Genomic DNA, 23,284 nt, shown 5'->3' on the forward strand with positions numbered 1-23,284 from the left:
TAATCCCACTTAAGAAAAATCCAAGGATTAATATTCACTTCTTCACATTACGCGATGAATAATACTGTGTCACAATTTTTGTGGTTCAATTAAACTTTGACAGCAAATTCAAACATAGAAGCATTAAATTTTTTGAAATATAATTTATATATTTAAAAATTGCGTAAAAAATTATAAATAACAATAATTAACAACCTAAAATATTTAAAAGGCATATTCAGAAATTTCAATTAAAGAAAAACTTAATTGACACTCGAAACTTCAACTATACCACATAAATTGAGACAAAGAAAATAAATATATAGATTGTAACACAAAAATTATGCGTGGTTTGTATTGAGGATATCTATTGAAAGATACTTTTATCGTTAGATACTACTGGCTCCAATTTTTCAATCTCGTATATAATAATACATAGATTTCATCACAAGTTATACTCGTTAAATTTTTATTAGACAACAGAAATTACGCAGAGTTTGATACAAAAAACTAAATATTTGCACTAATTATGCAATGCAAAGATAATATCAGTAACACGCTGCTTACAACACATTGAACAAAGTCCGGCTTGAGAATTGTGCAACTGTTTTACATAAATTAGTAACAATTCCACAAGCACATATCAAATACACGCTGATACCACATGTAAATTCTGCCAATTACACCAAACTCCTGCAAGTAATCAGGGAACTTTAACCAGGACTACAAACCTCTCTAACATGCATCGTCTTTCTCCTGTCAAAGCTATATTTAAAACGTCGCAATAGATAACTTAAAATGCAACTTCCCCTTTCGAATGATTCAGTGCTCTCTTCAACTGGCAAGTTTAGCCTTGTCAGTCCTCACGGAAATCAGATCAATTAGGTACGGATCAACTTGCTTAACCAATTGGCACAGAATTTTGACAAATGATGCTTCATCATGCCCTATTATTTGGGGAGGTAGAGATTCACTGAACTATCAGAACATCTAAACGAAAAAGAAAGAAGGAGAAGCACTGTACAGCTCGTAAAAAGTTAAGGCCAGTGGGAAATGCTAAGTTCTGAGGGAAAAACAAAAGGAGAGAACATATACAAGAGAATCTTATCTGAAGGCTAAATCAATCATACTCAAGATTCTCCAAACGTTCTCTCCTGGATGATCTGCCCAAGTTTTTTGTACACAGCTAGCTGCTCCTCGAATGTAAGGTTCAGTATTATCTACACCATTACAGAAGAACATAAATCAACACTCACAGTTATATTTCATTAAGATTTTTCAGGGTGTTCATGTGAACATGAGAAACATACCTGATCCAAGATCATCTCAATTGACAAGTTCTGTGGCACAATAAAGGACTGATGATAGATATATGCAAAAACAGCCATCACCATCTGCAGAAATATGACTCCTCACGAAAAAAGATTCAGAATCTCTGACATTCAGATTAGAACTACAAAGTACTACTGCTCAGCAAGGAACGTTATGCAAGAGGGAAAGGCGAAGCACAAGAAAGAACACCAATCTCTGAAAATGATAATTCTAGTAATCAATGTAAGAGGTCAAAATCAGTATGCAACATCGCTTTGGCTATTCCTGCTAAACTATTATTTGTCCAGGTAAGGGTAAGAACCTTCTGCCCATTTCACCCTTCAGGTCTTGGTTCTTTCATATTTAGGTATAGAGATAGATCCATCATGTGATCCGCGTCAACATATTCTATTTGTTTACGGGGTGGATTATGCCGACAGAACTGAAGCTTTTCTACTGTTCAATACATAATGAGTCCACGATGTCTTCCTCTTTGTAATCTCTCCCAAAAACTAACAGAGGTTTCACGATGCAGTTCAGCATCATAATGAAAATGACTTGACACTGGATTTTACAATATCTTGTATCAGTCAGGATATTAAGTGACCAACTAATAATTAGGAGGATTGTTTTTTATGGACTATCCTAATGCCCACATTAGGGACAAGTGTAAATCGGAAAAACTGAACATTCATCAAGTGTATTAAATGAATGTCAAATTTTCAAATGTACAGTTCAGAAGATGATAGATTGAAGTGAAACAACTCTTCGTCTTTGGATCCATCGAAGCTAAAATTGCATGTTCCAAGATTCCTACCCCTTCTTCTTGGATAGAACTAATTCTTTTTCCTAATATAATGTTTAGAGTAGATAACTCCAAGAAGTCATGGCAAGAGAATACATGGAGGACAATTTTATAGCTCAGACATGTAATGTGACAAAAAAGGATTGCTTAATATTCAATAATACCTGTCATACAAAGTTCAGAACCCATATTTAATTTAGCTTTCGTTCAGGTTCAAAAGATGTGGCCAAAGCATCAGATTTTGAAGATAAAGTGATGGAAAGCACCAGATTTTGAAGATAAAGTGTTTGCTTGGTGGAACGAATACGATATTTCTGGCATACCATCATTTCGACTTGCTAGCAAGTTGAAAATGTTAAAAGGAGATATAAGGAAGTGGAATAAGGAGGTGTTTGCGAGGGTTGGAGACAAAAGTCGAGGGCATTGTGGTTGAAAGAGGGGAATTCTAACCAAAATTCTTTCGTAGCGTGGTAGCAGACAGGAGGAAGAATTTCATTGAGTCTTTAAAGGTGAATGGAGAGGTGTTTCAGGGGAAGGAGGAATTCCAAGAATCAGGAGATTCTAGAGAAGTCTTAATGCTTCCTTCGTTACTATTGTGCCAAAGAAGGAAGTTGTGACAAGTATTAAGGACTTTAGACCTATTAGTCTGGTAGGAAACATTTACAAGATTATATCCAAGGTGATTATTAATAGATTAAAAAAGGTTCTGGATGAGATGGTTCCCACTTCTCAGAACGCTTTTGTGAAAGGAAGTCAGATATTGAATGCAGCTTTGGTGGCTAATGAAGCGGTTGATTCCAGAAAGAAGAAAGGTGTGCCGGGAATTTTATGCATGTTGGACCTTGAGAAAGCTTACAATCATGTGAACTGGCACTTCCTGGATTTCATTATGTCGATGATGGGTGTTGGGAACAAATGAAGGAGATGGATCAAGTTTTGCATTTCCATGGCCAAATTCTTTGGGTAGGTGAATGGGAGTCCTAGCGGTTTCTTTGGGAGCTCGAGGGGTTTGAGACGGATTCTTATTTGGTTCCAGATTGTGTCAGACCTCAAGATTAATCTTAGAAAACATGAGATCACACCAGTGGGAGTAGTAGATAATATTGAGGACATGTCACATGTGTTGAATTGTAAAGTGGGTACTCTACCTACTACCTATCTGGGTTTACCTTTGGATGCTTCGAGCAAAGATCTCGCAGTGTGGAATATGGTGATTGAGAGTGGAGAAGCAGCCAGCGGGATGGCAAAAGAGGTACTTGTCAAAAGGCAGTAAGGAAGTTTTGGTCAAAATCACTCTTTCTAGCATTCCTACATATTTCATGTCACTTTTGTAGGCCCCTGGAAAGACTTCAGTGGAACTTCTTATGGAACACAATGGAAGGAATTAGGAAGTTTCATCTACTGAACTGTAAAGCTATCACATCTCTAAAGGAACAAGGAGGACTCGGAGTGAAAGATCTAGAGGTATTTAATAAAGCTTTGCTAGGGAAGTGGATATAGAGATTTGGAATAGAGGAGAATGTTTTCTGGAGGGGAGTTAGCGGATAAGTATGGTGTCATGGAAGGTGGATGGAGGACAGAAAATTATAACTTCTTTTGGGTGTGGTGTGAAGAGGATCATGAAGGAGTAGGAAGAACGTAGTGGACGTATTTCATTGAAGGTTGGGGACAGAAGTAGAATTAGTTTTTGGGCACATTAGTGGTGTGGGGAGAACGAATTGAAGGAAGCCTTTCCTACTATATGTAGTGTTTCCTCTCAAAGAGAATTGACAATCCAACAAAATTATAGGTCTCGTGAAGGGGTCATTCACTGGGATTTAAGATTCAGAAGACGTAGGAATTTCACAATTTGGTTGAATTTTTGTATGGGCTCGACACACCAAACAACATATCAGATGCATGGAGATGGTGGGAGAGCAGACATAGTTTATTTACTATCAGCTCTTTTTATAAGAGTTTGCTTGTGAGAGGATTATTCCCTCCCTCGCGACTCCATTTGGACTTCTATAGTTTTGAGAAAGTTGTGTTTCTTTATATGATTGGTGGCAATGGGTGTGATCTTAACAGCGGAAAATTTGAGGAAGAGGGGGACTACCTATGTCAACTGGTGCTTTATGTGCAAGAGTAAGGGTGAGCATGTAGATCATCCATTATTGCATTGTAAAGTGGTTAATAGGTTGTGGGGGTGGCCCTTAACTTGTTTGGGATGCAATGGGTGATGTCAGGCACAGAGATGTAGGCTTTGCAAATTGGACTCATATGAGAGGGGAGAAAGGCCCAAGGGCATGAAGAGTGGCCCCCTTACCAATCATGTGGGTTATTTGGGAAAGAGAGAAATAGGAGGGCTTTCGAAGGAGTGGGGCAAGGTTTTTATAAAATTGCAAAGTAGTTTTTTGTTTGTAGTTTCCTTTGGGTGTACTTTAGAGGTCCCTATGTCCATAGAAGATTGAACCTCTTTTTATGAGAACCATATTATAGTGTAGGTTCTCTTTTTTGGTATATGGCTTGTATACGAGGTTCCCACAATTGTTAATAAAATTATTTACCTTACCAAAAAAATTAGCTTACCTGACAATCCATTCTATCTGTCATACCACCATGTCCAGGTATACTATCACCAAAATCCTACAATGAATAGAATGAGGGAAACCATATTATTCAGTAAGTATGGTTATAATAATGGACCTATTAAGGCATCAAGAAATTAAGATAAAACTAGTAAACTGTACCTTGATCTTGAAGGCTCTCTTAAAGCCACTAGCAAAAAAACCTCCAAAAGGAGCTATAATAGAAGCAAACAAGCCAAGCAATAAAGCATGCCATTGTACAGGCAAAACAGCAATCTCTCTCGAAAGAAACTGCAGAAATAAGAATCAAAGATAACTTTAGTTTATAATGTAATTGGCTGAAAAGAGCTACATTTCTCATGCAGTATGAATCCCTTGTTAATCACAAGTATAGGACTAGAAGAATCAAAATTATACCAATCACATTAGTACCTCTTAACATTTTTATGCACTACTATCACAGAACTTGATACTTGAAGAAAATCCAGATCTTTCACAACTTAGAAAGCATTGTGATAAACGTTACATCCAGAAATAATTATGATATTAGTTGCAGTTTTCACCAATTGAATTAATATATATTTTAATAGCACCTTGTTAGCAACCATAATGGAAACTTAGACCTACTTGACTAATTATTTTCTATACTAAATACTTTAGTTGACCATCTTCGAATTTGCCGATATTCAGTGATCAAGATTGGCTAACAAGTACTTCCAGAAAAGGCTTTTAACCGGAAATAAGATAAAAAAAAAGGGCAGCCCGGTGCACTAAAGCTCCCGCTATGCGCGGGGTCCGGGGAAGGGCCTGACCACAAGGGTCTATTGTACGCAGCCTTGCCTTGCATTTCTGCCAGAGGCTGTTTCCAAGGCTTGAACCCGTGACCTCCTGGTCACATGGCAGCAACTTTACCAGTTACTCCAAGAACAAAAAAGACCATAATAGATCTATGATTAGCCCTCGGGCGAGATGGTCCTGTCGAAGAACTTGATTCATGCAGAGAAAAAAACTTAGGATAGAAGCCTGATGGAAGCAGCAGGGTCGGGTCTGTGAGTGGAACCCCAAAACTCAAATCAACTTCATATCATGGCCAAAAATTTTAGTAGTTTAGTACCTTGTAATTTGTATTGACCATATTTGAAGAATATTCACTTAATTAGATCATTTTAATTTTTCAGACAAAGATTGAGATGAATCTAAATACTCTAGTTGCAACAGCATTAAGGTAATGCACTTGTTCTTGCACAAATCAAAATTATGATGGCCCAACACTTTCTTATCTGCCACCTGCGATTAGTTTTTGAATTACATGGATCAAAACATAAAAATGCATAGAAGCAAATAGCATTTGTATGCAGATGTAATTACTGTAACTTTTGTTAATGCTGCTATGTTAGGAAACAATTATTAAGAACTGTTCAAGTGGAGCATTCTCTCCCTGATCAGTTTTCTTCTTTTACACTTCTCTGTTCAAGTGGAGCTTTTTTCCCTTAAATAAGTTTAATCTGTTATTTTAACTTAATAAAACCTCAACTAATATTTTAGGATTTCCCTTGAATACGTTTAATCAATTATTTAACTTTAGAAAACCTCAAATAATATTTTAAGACTAAGCTATATTCTTTCAAACAAAAAACAATTATCCAAACATCGAAACTCACAAAACAAACCAAAAAAGTCAACCCACCAAAGTTTTTTAGTCCATACACCATAACTCATGACCCTACTTTATTTTGACTTTGCAACGGAAAACCTAGCATAAGGGGTATTCATCAAATGAACTACTCTCCCATAAATACTTTTGAAGGATATTCTTAAATATTTATTAGCTATCAGGTATGAACTATATGGATTAATACTATGCGAAAATGATAGCTAGAAACAAAGCGACATAGCCTCACAAACAAATCGCTTGTTGGTTAAGTTTGCTCTTCAAGTTCGGAAGTTCGAACCTTAATTTCAACATAATTTGAGAGAGCCCCTTTTGTTAAGAGTTGTGGTTAAGTGAAGTCGAACCCTAACCCATTTCTAGCTTAAGAATCAACAAACCAATATACTTAGGTGTATATATTATCTAGAGACATGATAATCTACATTATCTATTTCTCTCTTTTATAAATTTTGACACCGGCTACGAAAAATCCTGTGTCAACTCCTCCTTGCCGCACCTCGACTTTTCCACTAGGTCTTTCCACCTTCCACAAGCACAAGTATCGAATACCTGTGTCTCACAAAAATGTGAAAACAAATTGGTTAATTGGAGAAGTCAATACTTATCCTTGGGTGGGAGAGTCACACTGATCAACAGTGTTCTTTAGGCCATGCCACATGATGTTCCTTTTTCCTATGCCTGGGAAGATCATGGAAAGGTTAGATGCTATGAGAAGGGCAAGGTAATGGAGAAGGGGACAAGAAATTTCACTTGGTTAAGTGGGATGCTGTTATAACCAACAAAAAAGAGGGAGGTTTAGGAATTAAGAATTTAAAAGCCCACAATAAGAGCCTTCTGTTAAAATGGCTTTGGAGACTAGCAACAAATGATCATGGCTTGTGGAAGGAAATCATCATTGCAAGATATGGAAAGGAAGGATCTTGGACTACTAAGGAGGTTAACATTCCTTATGGTGTGGGTTTATAGAGAACTATTAGAAATCAGTGGCCAAGAATGTGGAGTGATTCTGCTATCAATGTGGGAAATGGGAGAAAAATCTTGTTCTGGAATAATATATGAGTATTACAAACACCTCTGAGACAACAGTTCCCAGACATTTACATTCTCAATCAGAAGAAAATGGCTACAATTCTAGAAGTCAGAAATGAACAAGGCTGGAACCTGACCTTCAGAAGGTTCCTCGATGACTGGGAAGTGGAGAGAATGACTCAATTCTACAACATCTTGGAACAAGCCAAGACCCTCACCTATGAGGAAGACAAATTAATATGGAAGTTGGATAAAGATGGCAAGTTCAAGCTGAAATCAGCCTACAAACTACTAGACATTTCAACCAAAACCAAGGAGTTGTGGCCTTGGAAGATGATCTGGAAAGGGAAGATACCACATAAGGTGGTCTGTTTCACATTGCTTGTTGCAAGAAAAACTGTTTTTGACTCAGGAAAACTTAATGAAAAGGGGAAGACAGTTCTGTTCCAGATGTCTTTTTTGTGAATCTAAGACAGAGACAATAAACCATCTTTTTTTGCACTGTAGAGTGACTGAGAAACTATGAAAATTTTTCATCAACCTGAGGGGTATTAGATGGACCATGCCGAATACTGCAGAAGTTCTAGCATGTTGGAATAGATATGGAAATCAGTCAGGACGCAAGGAGAGATGGAAGATTGTCCCTGCCTGCATCTGGTGGACAATATAGAGGGAGAGAAATCAGAGATGTTTTGAGAACAAGAGCATCCCATTCCAAAGCAGTAGAATGAACTGTTTAGTGACCTTTTACTTTTGGTGTATCCATATTGTACCTAAGGATCCGGGGGACATCATCCTATTTTTAGATAGTTTATGAGGGAGATAGGTGTTTAGATTCTTTTTGACATTCCCTCTATACTTTTGATGTAGTTACTACAGGAGTTAACTATTGGTGTACTTCTCTGTTTATAATACCAGTTAACTTTCTCAAAAAAAAAGGCAGGTGGGAAGAGACCATCGGACCATCCAAAAATTCTCTACTACTACTGGGATTTGAGCCTGATCTACTCTCCGATAGATACTTTTGAAGAATATTCTAAAATATTTATTAATCGTCAGATATGGAAATATTGATATTGGTATATTGGTCAAAATTGATTCATAAAAAAATTTTAAACAAAAGCACCTTCTAACAAGAAAGAACTCATCACTTGCGCAATTTATTAATGCGAATTGCATAATAGTGTATAGTATATGTAGGCATACTACATAAACAGACACTCAAACTTGGCCTCAGCTGGCAAATAAACACTCCAACTTTGAGTATGCACAATTGCACATCTAGACACCTCAACTCGTCTCCATTGCATTAGTTCAACACTCCAACTTATAAAATGATCATCTAGACACCTCCAAAACTTATGTGTCAAGTCAGCAGCGGGTGTCCACGAGACACAAGAGATACGAGTTGGAGTGTTTAGTTGCTTATTGAGACTAAGTTGAAGTGTCTAGATGTGCAATCTCAAAGATACAGTGCTTACTTCTCAGTTGAGGCCAAGTTTGAGTATATGTTTACGTATGTAAGTGTACATATATACACACTCATATACAAAAGATACCCCAAAGACATCTTATGACAAATTCATATCTAGTGGCTAAAACGGTAAAATTGTCTTAGGTCATGGGTTCGAGCCGTGGAAGCTCCCACCAATTTTTTCATTAGGGTAGGTCGTCTACATCACACCCCTGGGGATGTGGCCTTCCCCGAACCCTGCTCACATGAGATGCTTTGTGCACCGGACTAACCTTTTTTATATCTAAGTGTCTAGAACAAATTCACCAGGAAACAGGAAATAAAAGGTGGATGCTTCCTAAAAGCAACAGACATGATCAAAGCAAACGTACGCTCATGCTATATGATTAAAAGAAAAGCTTCTGCAACAGACAGGTCTGTAATAGTGACAAGAGCACACACAAACGCAAAGTTTTCAGGGCTGACAGAGAACTTACCCATGCAGGAAACCATTCTGGCAAAGTAAAATATTCTGGTTTAAACAGTGGGCCAGGATCACAATCAAGCCAACCAGTTGATAGGTCCTGCATCATAAAATATGGAAGTTAAGCTTTCAAAACTGAGCAGCTAGTCTCCCAAGCCAACAGAGAAACTTTACCAGAAAAAATTACCTTTCTAGGGCATGTCAGCCACTGAAAACGACCAAACATATTCGCAAGCTGAAAAGACAACAAATAATGATAAGAAAATATACAAAAAGAAAAAAAATATACCCTTCTCAAACACTGTTCAAAAGAAAAATCTTTAGTTATTTTTTAAAACATAAATAAAAACTACAATACAATTTTAAGCATGAGAATTTAGATGAGTCTGTCTTGAGAAGATAGCATAACCACATAAGAGTAGGATTAAAAATATCCCCACTATGCAATCATTCCGAACTGGAGGAAAGACTAATGTACTGTACTGAAAGTATAACTGTACTGCAATTGTTATTGCATCAAATAACAGTTACCAGAAAGGCAGAGATAATGGTTGTAATAGATGCTCCAATGAAGCCTTCCCAAGTTTTCTTAGGAGACAATTTGATCAAAGGAGTTCGTCCAAAGAAGAATCCGAAAAAATAGGCAGCTATATCATTGATTACGATGAGCGAAGCTGGAAGCAGGAACCTGCATTAAAATTAATCCGTGTTTGAAGTTCCATATCTATGTTCAATTTATTGCATGTATAAAAATGTATGTTCCCCAAGAACTAAAAGATGCTCACCAAGCATTTCTACTAGATATATTCACCAATATGAAAGGGATTTGGACACAGCAATTAGTTTCAGAAACAAAGCAGATTTAAATCTCTAAAACATACTAGAGAGAGTAGGACCAGTATGCTAGGGTAGCTATGGTAGGTTAATTTAGTCAGAAAATACAGCAATTTCCTTCTCTATTTGTTAGTTTAGTCAGAAAATACAGCAATTTCCTTCTCTATTTGTGGTGGATATGACAACTATATCTCGATCCCAAGCAAGTTGGGGTCAGCTACATGAATCTCACTATCCATGTCGCTCCATTTAAATTCATCCCAAACCAGTATTACCTATGGTGGATGGAGGAAGAAAAAAATCTATGAAACTGAAGGCCCCTTACCAGAAAATTCCCTCAAAAATATTGGCAACAGTGAAAGCCGATTGTGTAAACACCACGATTAGAATCATATGCGTCCATGCATACTGGCTAAATTGATACTTGTACATCTTCTTCTTCAGTGTTAGAATGAACCACATGAAACCTGATACCAAAAGAGCGGGAACACTTCAGAAAAATTTCTCAAACAATCAACAGAGATGTACATGAATTATGACAACCCAAGGCTTGAAAAATGGCACCCCAGGACAGCAGTACAACATACAACTTGTTACTTTACGTCTTGGATATTGTTAAATAGCAAAATGCTTTTTTTTATAAATTGTGAAATGCTTTCGACATTGAAGCACTGTACGAAAGGGCATGCTTCAAGCATATAGAACAAACCTGCGATATAGAAGAAATAACACGTGACCATGTGATACTTAACAAATCTGCCAACAAGCTTGTATAGGAATTTGTCTAAAGTAACGGTGTTGACAAGCCTTTGGCTTAGCATGCGGCCATATACGAACAACATTGCTGTGAAGAAAAAGTGCCTGCAAAACAAGTAGGAATTTAGCAAAGTTGGAAAGAATGATCAAGAAAACCATGACATCATACCAATATGATAACAAGTGTCAAGCTTCAGGATAAAGATCAACTACAATGTGCAAATGTAAATCACATGTTAAGAAACTCAATAATTGCAACTGTGATCGGCATGAAATGGTGCAAAGGCAACAACACATCTGCCTATTTAATCTTCAGAGACTGATCATTTGGAGGTTTCATCATGTGAATTAGGCAGTTTTCATTAGTTGGGAAAAGTAGTCCTACTTCCACAGGAAAACCTGATATCTAAACCTAAACTAAGACCTCATAGAAACACCTCTCCTTTACCCTGAATGGCCAAAATCTACAAGTATAGACGTGAAGCCTCCACGTAATTGTACGTGCAACTCTCACCCATATGGCTTTCACAAGGACAACTAAATTTATTCCACCTCTCCTCTCCAATCCTCGACCAAACTTGTGTTCCTTGAGGGTTATGAAATGAGAGTATTCCCTTCGCTTGTCGTATATATCAACTCAGCTTCGTCCCAACCCAAGGAGCCATTTTGGTGGATGCCTGCGTGTAGGAAGGGCAGTGAGCCAGTGACTACATAAGCTAAAAAACTACGACTACAAGACAGGCCAAAAGCGAATTCCATTCTCGTTGGGATTGGATATAGAAGGGAAATCTATAGTTTGCCAACCTCTCGTAAACATGTTCTAGTGGATAAAAGGATTTTGTGATCTGGGATCAGATCCCTCTTTTTTGTTTACATATACAAACAAACAAGGGGAAAAAAATAAGGCCTAGTTTTTTTTTTGAGAATGGTATCATTGTGTTCCTCAACATTAAGGGTATGCTGGTCACCTCCAAAAAGGAGTAGCAATTACAGTCTTCCTAGTTCCTATCAAATCTATCTATATCTTCTATACAAAGCTATTTACACCAAAAAAGCAAAATACAATACAATTACATTTGACTTTGTGTACGGAATTGGACCTATCTTCAAAACATTCTTCCATTTTTTTCCCACCATACTGACCACCATATACATGATGGTATTAACCTCACCATCTCTTTTTGCTTTTACTGCCTCCCCTCCTAATCCAACAGCTCAAGAGATCTGATGTATGTTTTGGCATTGTCCAGCTCATGCTTGTACTGTTGAGGAACAGATTCCATAATTGAGCAGTGAACTTGTAGTGTAAAATAGGTGTTTATTTGTTTCCCCGGTCATGATCCACAGAAAACACCTAGGAACCAATTGTCTGCCCTTGTTCTGTAGGACTTCTTGTATTAAGTAGTTTCTCTTTATCACTAGCCAAGTGAAACAATTCACTTTTTTTAGGGATGTCACTCTTCCAGAAATAGTTCCAATGATATTTTGGATCCCCAGCCATCACCTGCAAGCCTCTTTTGTATGCAATACTGACTGACAGAACTCCATCCTTGCTATGCTTCCACAAGACCCTGTCTGCGGCTGTTGTCATTATGTTCACTCCACCTAGTTTTCCTAGTAAAGTTGTCACCCTCTCCACCTCCCAGTCATCTGGTAATCTTCTAAATGATATGTCCCATCGCTATTCTGTCCAGCAATCACATACTCTAGCATCAGAATTTTAGATCTGGGAAAAGGTCTCTGAGAGAGATTTGACCTATCCAACCTACAAAGATATGGCACCTAAGCCTAACTCAACTCCAAAAGCTAGCTCATGAGGGGCGGATTTTCCAAGTCCATATAAACAAACCACCAGTCCATTTCCCAACTAATGTGGGACTTTAATCCGCTCTAACACAACCATCCTTCCAAAATCTAGTTTTGTTACCATATACCACCTTGATAAATATATTTTCTTCCATTTGTGGCCACAAGTTTCTCATTGTCCTCCACACACACACATCATATGGTTCAGGGGCATTTTGCTATTATAACCTCCTTCCGAAGAGCTGCCCCTCCCCAGAATATCTCCACAGCCACTTCATCAGCAGGCTCTCATTTTGTAAACTCGGGTTTTTGATCACCAGAGCCCCTCTGTCTTTGCTGAAAAGTACAGTCTTCCAATTTACCAAATTGTAATCTTTCCCTTCCTTATTTCCTTGCCATATGAAGTTCCTCCTGCTTGTCCAATTTTTTCACCACTTTGTTGGGATTGGGAATAAGGACATTACATAAGTAGGAAGAGAATCTAGTACAGAATTGATGAGGATCAATCTTCCACTTAGAGACGGGTATTGTGCCTTCCATCTAGTTAGCTTTTTTAAAGTTTTCTCCGAAATACCATCCCATGTCTCCATTCCCTTATGTTTTCTGCCGAAAAGCATGCCCAAGTAGGTGGTAGGCATTTGATCAACTCTGCATCCCAATATGCCTGCCAGTTCCTGAAACTGGGGAACCTCATTAATAGGGAATAAACAACTTTTTCCCCAATTTACTCAGTCCTGAAACAGACAAATGGAAGAAACATATGCCTTACATGTGTCATAAATCACCTTTGGAGACCATCATGTATTACTTGTATACTTGTACTGCTGACAAAAGCTAGACATCACCTAGGCAAACTACTAAGTATTATATACTTAAATGAGTAAGTTACAGGATGTTATATGAGAACCACCAAGGTTGGTCACAAATTACAGCTTCATATTGTACTTTCGATGCTTATATGCTCATGACTGCTCATCTTTGATATTTGATTCATTTGAGCATTCTTACTTGTCCACTTGTTATTCTATTTGCTTTACATATCATTACATGTTGTATATGTACTGACGTCCCTACTTTCAAGGGCAATGCACTTATATAAATGCAGGGTCAAATTCATGGGGCAGCAAACCCGTTCTCAGTTGATATATTGGTGAGCTCTATCTCTATCTGGAGTTATCAGACATCTAGAGACTATCTTTTTGGCTATATATATATGTTATAATTGGGTATGTCGGGGCCCTGTCCTGACCAATTGGCAGTTGTACAGTTACAGACTTTGTAGAGGCTTCCTAGACATATAATTGTTGTCATATTGTATAGTTTTTGCAAGTGGGCCCTATAGACATTTGTGTTGACCCCAGTATTTGTTACGCTGCTCACGAGTATGCAGCGTTACTGTGTGTTATATAGCTCATTTATATAGGAAGTGCTCATACGCACCCTTGGCCCCCTATTGGTCTGGGGCATGACATATTTACTTCATTGTATCTTCAATAAAACTTGATTTTTCATGAGTCAAACAACTTGAAGTTCTTTTTTAATAATGCTAGTTGTGAATTGAACATGTGACCTATGTCTACTCTAATATTATGTCAAGTGTATAACCAACTCACCTACAACAACAAAAATATACCCAGTGAAATCCCACTAGGTGGGGTCTGGGGAGGGTAGAGTGTACACAAACCTTACCACTACCTCATGTAGGTAGATAGATTGTTTCCGAAAGACTATCGGGTCAAGTGCATCAAACCCAAGTATAACCAACTTACCTAAAAGTTTGACTGGGACAGGGTGTTGGCCAATCAAGAACGTCCACTCCCAAAAGATGATTATAGTGGAGATAAAGATGATCAGATGAAAGTGTGGACATACTAGGAGAAATATGATTAGGAACGAAGTTATATGGGGCAAGGTGGGAGTGGCCTCTGTGGCGGACAAGATGAGGAAAGCGAGGCTAAGATGGCTTGGGCATATGAAGAGGAGGTGCGTGGATGCACCAGTTAAGAGAGATAGAGGTAGACCGAAAAAGAACCAAGGGGGGAAGGTGATTAGACAGAACATGGCATAACTTCAGCTTATTAAGGACATAACTCTAGATAAGAAGGTATGGAAGTCGAGGACTAGGGTAGCATGTTAGTAGATAGTCGAGTGTGGTCTCCTATTAGGTGATAGAGGAAAGGGGCTTGCCACATATCCTCTTCTCCTTAGTAGTAGTAGTATTTAGTAATCGCATAGTTTCTTATTCCTCTACGTGCTTCTCTACGATTTGTTGCTTCATTTTGATTTATATCTTGAAATTTTGTTATCAGTTTTTTCTCTCAACCCTTCTCTAAATAACTTCCCTTTTGAGCAAAGGATCTACCAGAAACAGGCTCTCTACCCTGCAAAGGTAGAGGTAAGGTCTACAAACATTTTACTCTCCCCAGACCCCGCTTGTGGGATTACACTAGGTATGTTATTGTTGTTGTTTGGTATTTTATGCACATTCACAATAATTAATTTGACATTCCATCAAATAAGTAGAATCGAGCACCATATTCTATTTAATGAAAATGACCTCAAAAGGCTAAACACAGATAATTGATATTCATAGCATTTATTAGATATTTTCATATAAATAGAGGCAAGATCCAGTTGCACCTTAGAGTAGCTAATGTCTCTGGACAGTTTCCATATCCTAAATTCAAAATGACTTAAAACTGAGGCTCACTACTTGCATTGCTCAAACCTATGATAGTTTGAATAAATAAACGCAAATATATTCAGATCCAAAAGATTCTGTACAGTAACCCGCACTATAAACTTTGATTCCCAGCAAATATTTTAAGTAAGTGAAATTTTTAATCAAAAGCTGGGTATGACTTGAACCAATCCCACTCTCCCAAAAGAAGTAGAATATGCATACTTGATATGGCACATTATAAGATGAGCAGGTAAGAAGGAAATTTCATGTAAAATTGATTTTACTCACCAATTCAATAGCCTGAAACCAGGAAGTTGTCGGTCTTCATGTGCTCTTCTAAGTAGATTAAACAACTCTTTAGCCATAAAGATTTGGATAACAACTACCATGGCCCAAATATAAAGATGACCCATGTAAATGATGAAAGCAAAGCCTCCAATCATCCACACGGATGAATACGCACGGATAAGCATTGATTTGTACTTTGACCGATCATTAACAAGCAAATGGTTTCCATTTTCTTTGACAACTTCTGGAGGAACCTGTAAGTTTGGGAAGATGAAGAAGAATATGAAGAAAATTTGGTACTTAAGCGGAGAAGAGTAGAGAGATGAACCCATTATCTACCGAGTTTCGAAACTAAAAAATAGAGGAAGAATTTCTCTGTTATCAAGAAAATGTTACAGTTAGAAAATTTGGACTATTTAACACCTAGAAAATTTCAATCCCAAAAGGTGGCACAATAAAAATATCAACTTTATTTACTTATCGTTCCGTTGATAATTAATATACTTGTTCATTCTTAAACAACTTGACAAAAACTCATAGTGAAAAAATTTAAAATAGCTCAAGTCATTAAAGGAACAAACATGAAAACGTGAAGTCACCTCATTTGATCCTCTGCGACGACGTATCCGTCCTGAAGGTGTTCCTGGGGCACCGGAATTGCTATCGTTGTGCATACTTTCTTTATCAAATCTTTACCCCCAAGCAGTTCAACTTACAAAAAGCACATTAATTCCTAAAACCACCTGAATGTAAAGAAATCTTAAAAAATGAAAAAAATAAAAACTAAAGCAGTTGGAAAATGTCGATGAAATCAACATAAAATAGAGCGTCAGACAAAATAATTAAGACCATTTATATTTAGACTGTCTATAAGACTAATTCTAACCACATAAGTATTAAGTAAGCAGTTTTTTTTGAGAAGTATTAAGTAAGCAGTTAGAAAAGGTCATGTTCTTACCCCATGCCCTCTCCCCCCACACACACAAAAAAAAAAATCTTTTTTTTAAAAAAAAAAAGTAAATCAACTTACAAAAAACACATGAATGACCAAAATCGCCTGAATATAAATAAACCATAAAAAGCTAAAAACAGTCGGAAAAGATTGATGAATTCAACAAAGAAAACAAAAAGAGCATCAGACAATATCATTAAAATCATTTACATTCAAACTCTCTATAAGGCAAATTGTAATCATATAAGTATTAAATAAGCAAAGCTTCCAAATTCAAATAAGAACTGACAAATTCCAACTCGAACAACAACAAATAGAGTATCACACAAAAAAAATCATTTACATTTACACTATCTATAACGCTAATTCTAATCATATAAACAACAACATACCCAATATATAGATGGGGTCTGGGGAGGGTAGGGTGTACACAAACCTTACCCCTACCTCGTAGAAATAGAAAGTTTGTTCCTCGGCTTGCTAATTCTAATCATAAAAAGAATTGAATAGTCCCAATTTGTACACTACATACAAGGACACAAATGCACCTTATTACAATGGAAAAGTCCAAAAGGGAGTTCAATTAAAAGCTAAAATAGTTCATAAACCCTAATTAAACGAACTATAAGCACCATAATACAGAACAAAAACTGAATATTACAAAACAGAACACAAAACAACAATTTACACAACCATAACTAAGGCTAATTGTAATCATATTATAAGGATTAAATAAGCAAAGCTCCAAATACTAATAAGAACTGACAAATTCCAATTTGAACAACAAAAAATTAGAGTATCAGACAAAAAAAGTTAACCAATTACATTTACACTATCTATAAGGCAAATTGTAATCATATGACTACTATTAATAAGCAAAACTTCCAATACAAACACGAATTGAAGAGTTCCAATTTGTATACACAAGGATACAAATGCATTCGTTTTTTTTCTTTATTTATTTTTTCTTGATAACCGTGGTATCCGAACTAGCTTGCACACCCACCAGCAATAAGTTCACCTAGTATTTTTTATCTCTACTGGAATTTGAACTTGAGACCTCGTAACTCTCATTTTATATCAGTAGGCCACACCTTGGGTGCCACAAATGCATCTTATTACAATAAAAAAAACTCCAAAAGGGAGTTCAATTAAAAGCTAAAATAGTTCATAAACCCTAAATTAAACGAACTATAAACACCGCAATACAAAACAAAAACTGAATCTCAATAAACAGACCAGAAAACAACAATTAACACAACGATAATTAACAAAAAAAAATTGCGAAAACAAAAAAAATAGATTTTCTGGTTCTTCCATGAATACAGTTGTAAAGAGAATGAATTAGAGAGAGAGAAAGAGATCGAACCTATTTGCGAAGAACTCTTCGAGTGAAACTTTGTGAGGGAAGACGAAAAGCGCATAACTTGCTGGCTCTATTTGGCTGCGCTTGGAGGACAAATATTGGGTTAAAAAATATTAATAAGCAAATAAGAATCAAATTTTGAGGGAACAAAAATTAGAATTATGAAAACCATCCAATTTTATTTATTTATTTTTTGCATTTAAAATTTATTGAATATTCTCTATTATAAATATCTGTTTGAGAATAAGGTTTTTTTTTTTTGAATTGCTTTGATGTGTTTTGTCTTGAACCGAGGATCTATCGAAAATAATTTCAAATAGTCTTCTTACCTTCCAAGGTAGGAGTAAGATCTTCAATCTTCAATTCTTAGTGCGCTGATTCGAGAACAAGCTCACTTTTGTTCGCTTCCTGTTGCTCCTGCTGTGTTCTTTTAAGCTATGGATTAAAGGAACAAATATAGTTGAATGGAACATTGTTCCACCAGTGTGATGAAGAATAGATCCGAGTAGGTGTACTAGTAAAGAAGCGAGGTGCTGAGTTTAGCGTCGACAAGTAGGAGGTAGCAAGAGCAGTAGGAAGCGAACGACCGCAAAGTCCGTTCTTTTGAGTCCAAAATGAATCATTTAGAGCTTTTGAAAGGAGTAAAATCTGCGTACACTCAATTCCCTCTAAGCCTCATTTGTGAAATTATATTGGGTATGTTGTTGTTGTAACTATTTTGGGAATAAGGTTGAATTATTATTTTTGTATTATTAAAAATTTAACAATTACTATTTTGGTCTAATATAATTTGTCGTTAGAATAAAGTGTCATTTATCTTTAATAGAGCTCTAATCTAAAGCTAATTTTAAACCTTAAATATGAATCTTTTTTTGCACTTAAGAAATCGCTTAGTGATCAATGAAGTTGGTTGGTCTGAGATTTTAGTGAAGGTAAAAATATTACATCTTTTTTTTCTTGTCCAGTCTCTGATGAATAAAATTACTCCATAATCGATACCTATATTAACGTGAAACAGCTAGCGGGCTCCTAAACAACATCTATAAGAAATAAAGCTCTATTAATAAGATTAATACTCGACGATTTGCTATCAATAATATTATAAATATTAATATTTAGCGATTTGAATAGTACATACTTTTGTATTATTTATTTTAAAGATTATCATGTCGTCACATTTAAATGTTAACCGATAGCTTTCATTTCACGCCGGAAATTAATTTAAGCTTGATGCATTATATTATTCCTTCCTCTTCTTCCATCTTTTATTGTGTCTATATCTTCTTCTTTTTTAATATAAGAGAACCCAATCGATATTCCTTAGGTGCGTATAATGTAAACTCCGTTTCAGAGTAATAATTTATAAATTACCTAAGAGACGTAAATCGTATTAAGTAAATCATGTATGACGAGTTCGATCGAGAAAGCATGCAAAGGATTTCGAACTTAAAAAAATACATTTGGGAGATCCCATCGACCAACTCAGCTATCCTTGCGGGTATTGTGTCTATACCTTATTAAAAAGTTGTATTATTATTATTATTATTCTTTTTTGGTTAACCAAGTGTTATATTATTCTCTTCCTTGTTTAATTATTCTTATCAAGGGGCAAACGCCATGCTTTGCACATTGAAGTGCTTTACTGGGAAGCTTTATGATTTATTAGATGGCAATGGCATCTGACTTTTTCCGTGGTTACTAAAGCAACATAAATTAAAAAGTCATATTAATATTCAAATGGTCCACTCATTTAGCATAAGCATACAATTAAGTGGTATATATATATTTATTAAATCTCTAATTATCGTTGCAAATTTTTTGACTTCGTCATGACAATTAATGTAAATGTTACATTACTTCATCCGAGTTTTAGCCTAGTGGTAAATGTACAACGTACAATGTGTGAGTTATGCAACATCACGTGTTCAAACCATATGATGCGAATATAAATTTTGATATTTAAATTTAAAAAAAGGTCAAAAAAAGAATTCATTATTCATCAATTTTTGAACTATAGGTTAGACCTTTCTTTTCTAAGAAAGTAACTTCAAATGTGCTTTGATATAACTTATAATATTACAGATTAAGTGCATTTCACATTGTCAAGTGATTCCTATATGCACTATAAAAATTGTGCTCTCCCACAAATCACATCTTCTTTAAACAATAGATCTTCTTCATATAGGAAATAAAAAAACATAATATTCTGGAATATATGCAACTCATGCAATGGAATAAACACATGAAACTTTTACAAGTCAAGGAAATACAATTACTTTAAAGAGCTAATGGTCCAAAGCCATATAAACTCATTTTTTTCACAATAGTTCAATTATTCATTATTCTATTTACTTTTATATATATATATATATATATATATATATCATTTTTAAAAAAAATTAAAACACACATATGTCAATGTTTAGTTGGCATACATGCATATGTTGTCGAGTGGAAATAATATTTGGCAAACTCAACATCAAGACAATTAGATGAAGGTAAAGCGAAAAAGGAACCATGAATACAAAAAAGATTGAAACATTTTCATTCCAATTTTTTTTTTGTAACCAAGAAATCCCAAAGAACATTTGTGGCACATGATTCGAATCTCCGATGGATAATGAGTTGGGCACCTCTCCATTCTTATACACTTAAGTACCAGACTTATATTTGCAGTAGGCTTTAAATACGTGACATGAACCTAATCCACACATCACAAGTTATGCTCTTACCACTAGACTAAAGCCTCGGAGGCAGGACATTGTCATTCCAATTTTAACATGATAAACAAGAAACATACAAGGGATTACCAGTTTGACAACAATTTGGAGCAGCAAAGACTCCATGGAATCCTTTAAGAACCTACTAATACATGTCACACTGAGTTGTTGCACAAATAAAGTACCCAAAACCTAAGGGGTTCTTTATCACCAAATGTTTTGATCAAGACTATATGCACTCACTATAATCATAATTTACCGGTGTAATTTCGTAAATGGACAACTTATTTTTCCTACTGAAGTCACTTGATTAGAGAGTTATAAAAAAGATGGAATTCACTAATTTAACTTGAGAAAGTTATAAAAGGAACGTGTCACATTAGAGATGATCAACTAACATATGTGTCATCTAATACCACAATGAGGCTCATGATCCCTTTTTCAGTAAACTCAACAATGAATAATATTAACGGAAAAAAAAAGAATATTGAGCATTACTCCATCATAATATAATGTACCATATTTCAAAAACAATTATCTCTAACAAAACTTCAAATGAAAAATTGCAAATGTAATCGTTTCGAATAATTTCAAGAATTTTACTTTAATTATTTATTTTGTGTCATGAACTACATCATGCCTATGTCAGCTATAAACAAAGAGAGGTAAAAAAGTAAAATTAAAGGTGCTTACATATAAATCAGCCCTTTTCATTATTGCTATAGATACTATTGTAGCCTTTTCGTTTTTGATATGTACACCACAAAATCTTTGAAGCTTCTACCAAAAAAAAAAATTCATTCTAAAAGTTTATTTATTTAGTTAATCACTTGTTTAGTATTTGTGTTGAGGCTCGAATATTCAAATTTATGTTGAAAAATTTCATATTAAGAGTAAAACACTCCCTTATAATAGTAATTTCATATTCAAGCTTGAATTCGAGATAGATAAATGGTTCTCTTTTTCCCCTTCCTTTTTTTCTTACAAAGAATTTCCATCTAGTATAGTTGAACTCATTGAGAAAGAACAGAAAGTACTCAAAAGTGTTTGAACAATCAAATTTTCCATTCTAATGATTTGCTTTATACAGCAAAGGATTTTCTTTTTCTTCATAAACACTCAAGTTGTCTCTCTTCCATTGATTCTTTTGAAAGGGAGTCTTGGTGTAATTGATAAAGTTGTTGTCATGCATGTGACCAAGAAATCACGGGTTCGAGTTATGAAAACTCGAAAACAACCTCTTGCATAAATACAGAGTAAGGTTTGAGTACAATAAACATTTGTGGTCTGATGCTTCCCCATACCCCACACATAGTGAAAGCTTAATGCACCGACACACTTTTTTTTAACCTCCATTGAAAGTAATTTCCCTCCTAAGAACATTTTCTTGTAAAAATCATGGATTACTTACACGCATAAAAAGATAAAAAAAATATATATGTGCAAATATTGATTAGAGATGAACTTAAACGGAGTGATATTTTCGATAAAGTTCATATAATCGACCCAACTTATTTGAAATTTAGGCATAACTGTTGTATATTTGAACAAACATACAATCTCAATAAAGATTAATTTACTCTAATCAAATTAGACATAAAAAATAACAGTTAAAAGAGGATTTAAATCAAAACATGATTAGTTATTGCATGTTATTTACTATTTATTTTAGGTTAGAACAATCTATGTTTATTAACATAAGTACTTACAATTGAATTTAAGTTATATATATGACATCACTATTAATGAATTTTAATGCATATCAATATATTTACTTGTAATTATCTAATAAGTGATATGGTCGTTTAAATAAATTCCGTTAGCATGCTCATAAATATCTTATGTATAAATATTTTCTACTTGATCAATAATAAATAAAACTCATTAGCCAAAAGATGTCTAGACATTACAAGCTAGCCACATGATTGTAAAGGATTTTCTTGCGAATGTGATCCAACCAGCTGACCCAATATTAGTTGAATGCTTCAAAAAGGGTTAAATGTTAATGATGAAAAGTCTTAAGATGAAAAGAGAGTCACATTCAATTAAATTCTTTCATCATATTTTGAAAACCTTCCATTTTCTCTATGTAAAGGAAAAGAAGCGAATTCAAAATTTTAAATTAAGCATTTGAAATTATAATTTTTATTTATTTATTGGGTCCGAATTCTCTTCTTGTCCTTTCTTTCTACTATTATGCAGATTTCAAACAGGTATGATTAGCAACCATGCCTTGCTGTCTCCCTTGTTCTTCTTCTTTAGCTATCAAAACAAGAAAAATATATTGTCATCAATGCAAATGAACTAGTGAAAGGAGCTTACTTACCAATATTTGTGAGAGAGAAAGAGTGTAATCAAGGACGAAGTTATAGTTCTGCTTTCTAGTTCGAAAATGCTTATAACAAAGCCTTGAGTTGAGGGGAATGAAGCCTGGTCCGAGATCATTTAAATGATGAAAGATATATGGTCACGAACCAGACAACATTCTCCTTAACAAATCTTGTTTTTTTTTCTTCTCCTTTTTTTTTGGGGGGGGGGGGGGGAGGAGGGGTTTGAGACTAAAGAGTATAGACAACAAG

The 23,284-nt window shown here is 35.4% G+C and overlaps 1 protein-coding gene across 2 annotated transcripts; it reads right to left on the reverse strand.

Annotated features, from left to right (window-relative positions):
* Positions 1–475: 475 nt before the first annotated feature.
* On the reverse strand, positions 476–18,095 carry LOC129893996 (phosphatidate cytidylyltransferase 1). 2 transcript variants are annotated; one of them, XM_055969474.1, is made up of 13 exons: positions 17,989–18,095; positions 16,267–16,410; positions 15,668–15,921; positions 10,844–10,995; positions 10,460–10,601; positions 9,832–9,988; positions 9,488–9,535; positions 9,314–9,400; positions 4,825–4,953; positions 4,664–4,720; positions 1,290–1,373; positions 1,110–1,199; positions 476–926 (listed from the first exon to the last, which is right to left on the reverse strand). In XM_055969474.1, the coding sequence occupies exons 2-12, from the start codon at positions 16,339–16,341 to the stop codon at positions 1,110–1,112; spliced, it is 1,275 nt and encodes a 424-aa protein (XP_055825449.1). In that variant the 5' UTR covers positions 16,342–16,410; positions 17,989–18,095; the 3' UTR covers positions 476–926. The 2 variants fall into 2 exon arrangements, with proteins under 2 accessions (XP_055825449.1, XP_055825448.1); XM_055969473.1 differs by having other exon boundaries at positions 476–1,199; positions 16,267–16,426; positions 17,989–18,088.
* Positions 18,096–23,284: the final 5,189 nt, after the last annotated feature.

This window comes from Solanum dulcamara, chromosome 7, assembly GCF_947179165.1.
Source record: "Solanum dulcamara chromosome 7, daSolDulc1.2, whole genome shotgun sequence".
NCBI classification, from domain to species: domain Eukaryota; kingdom Viridiplantae; phylum Streptophyta; class Magnoliopsida; order Solanales; family Solanaceae; genus Solanum; species Solanum dulcamara.

What these genes read in the sequence shown, in the direction of transcription:
- LOC129893996 (XM_055969474.1), bottom strand. Translation starts at nt 16,341, where the DNA reads ATGCACAACGATAGCAATTCCGGTGCCCCAGGAACACCTTCAGGACGG. An exon ending in CAGAATGGTTTCCTGCATGG is followed by an intron (nt 4,954 to 9,313) that starts GTAAGTTCTCTG and finishes TTATTTCTGCAG; the next exon opens with TTTCTTTCGAGAGAGATTGC. An exon ending in AGAGAGCCTTCAAGATCAAG is followed by an intron (nt 4,721 to 4,824) that starts GTACAGTTTACT and finishes TATTCATTGTAG; the next exon opens with GATTTTGGTGATAGTATACC.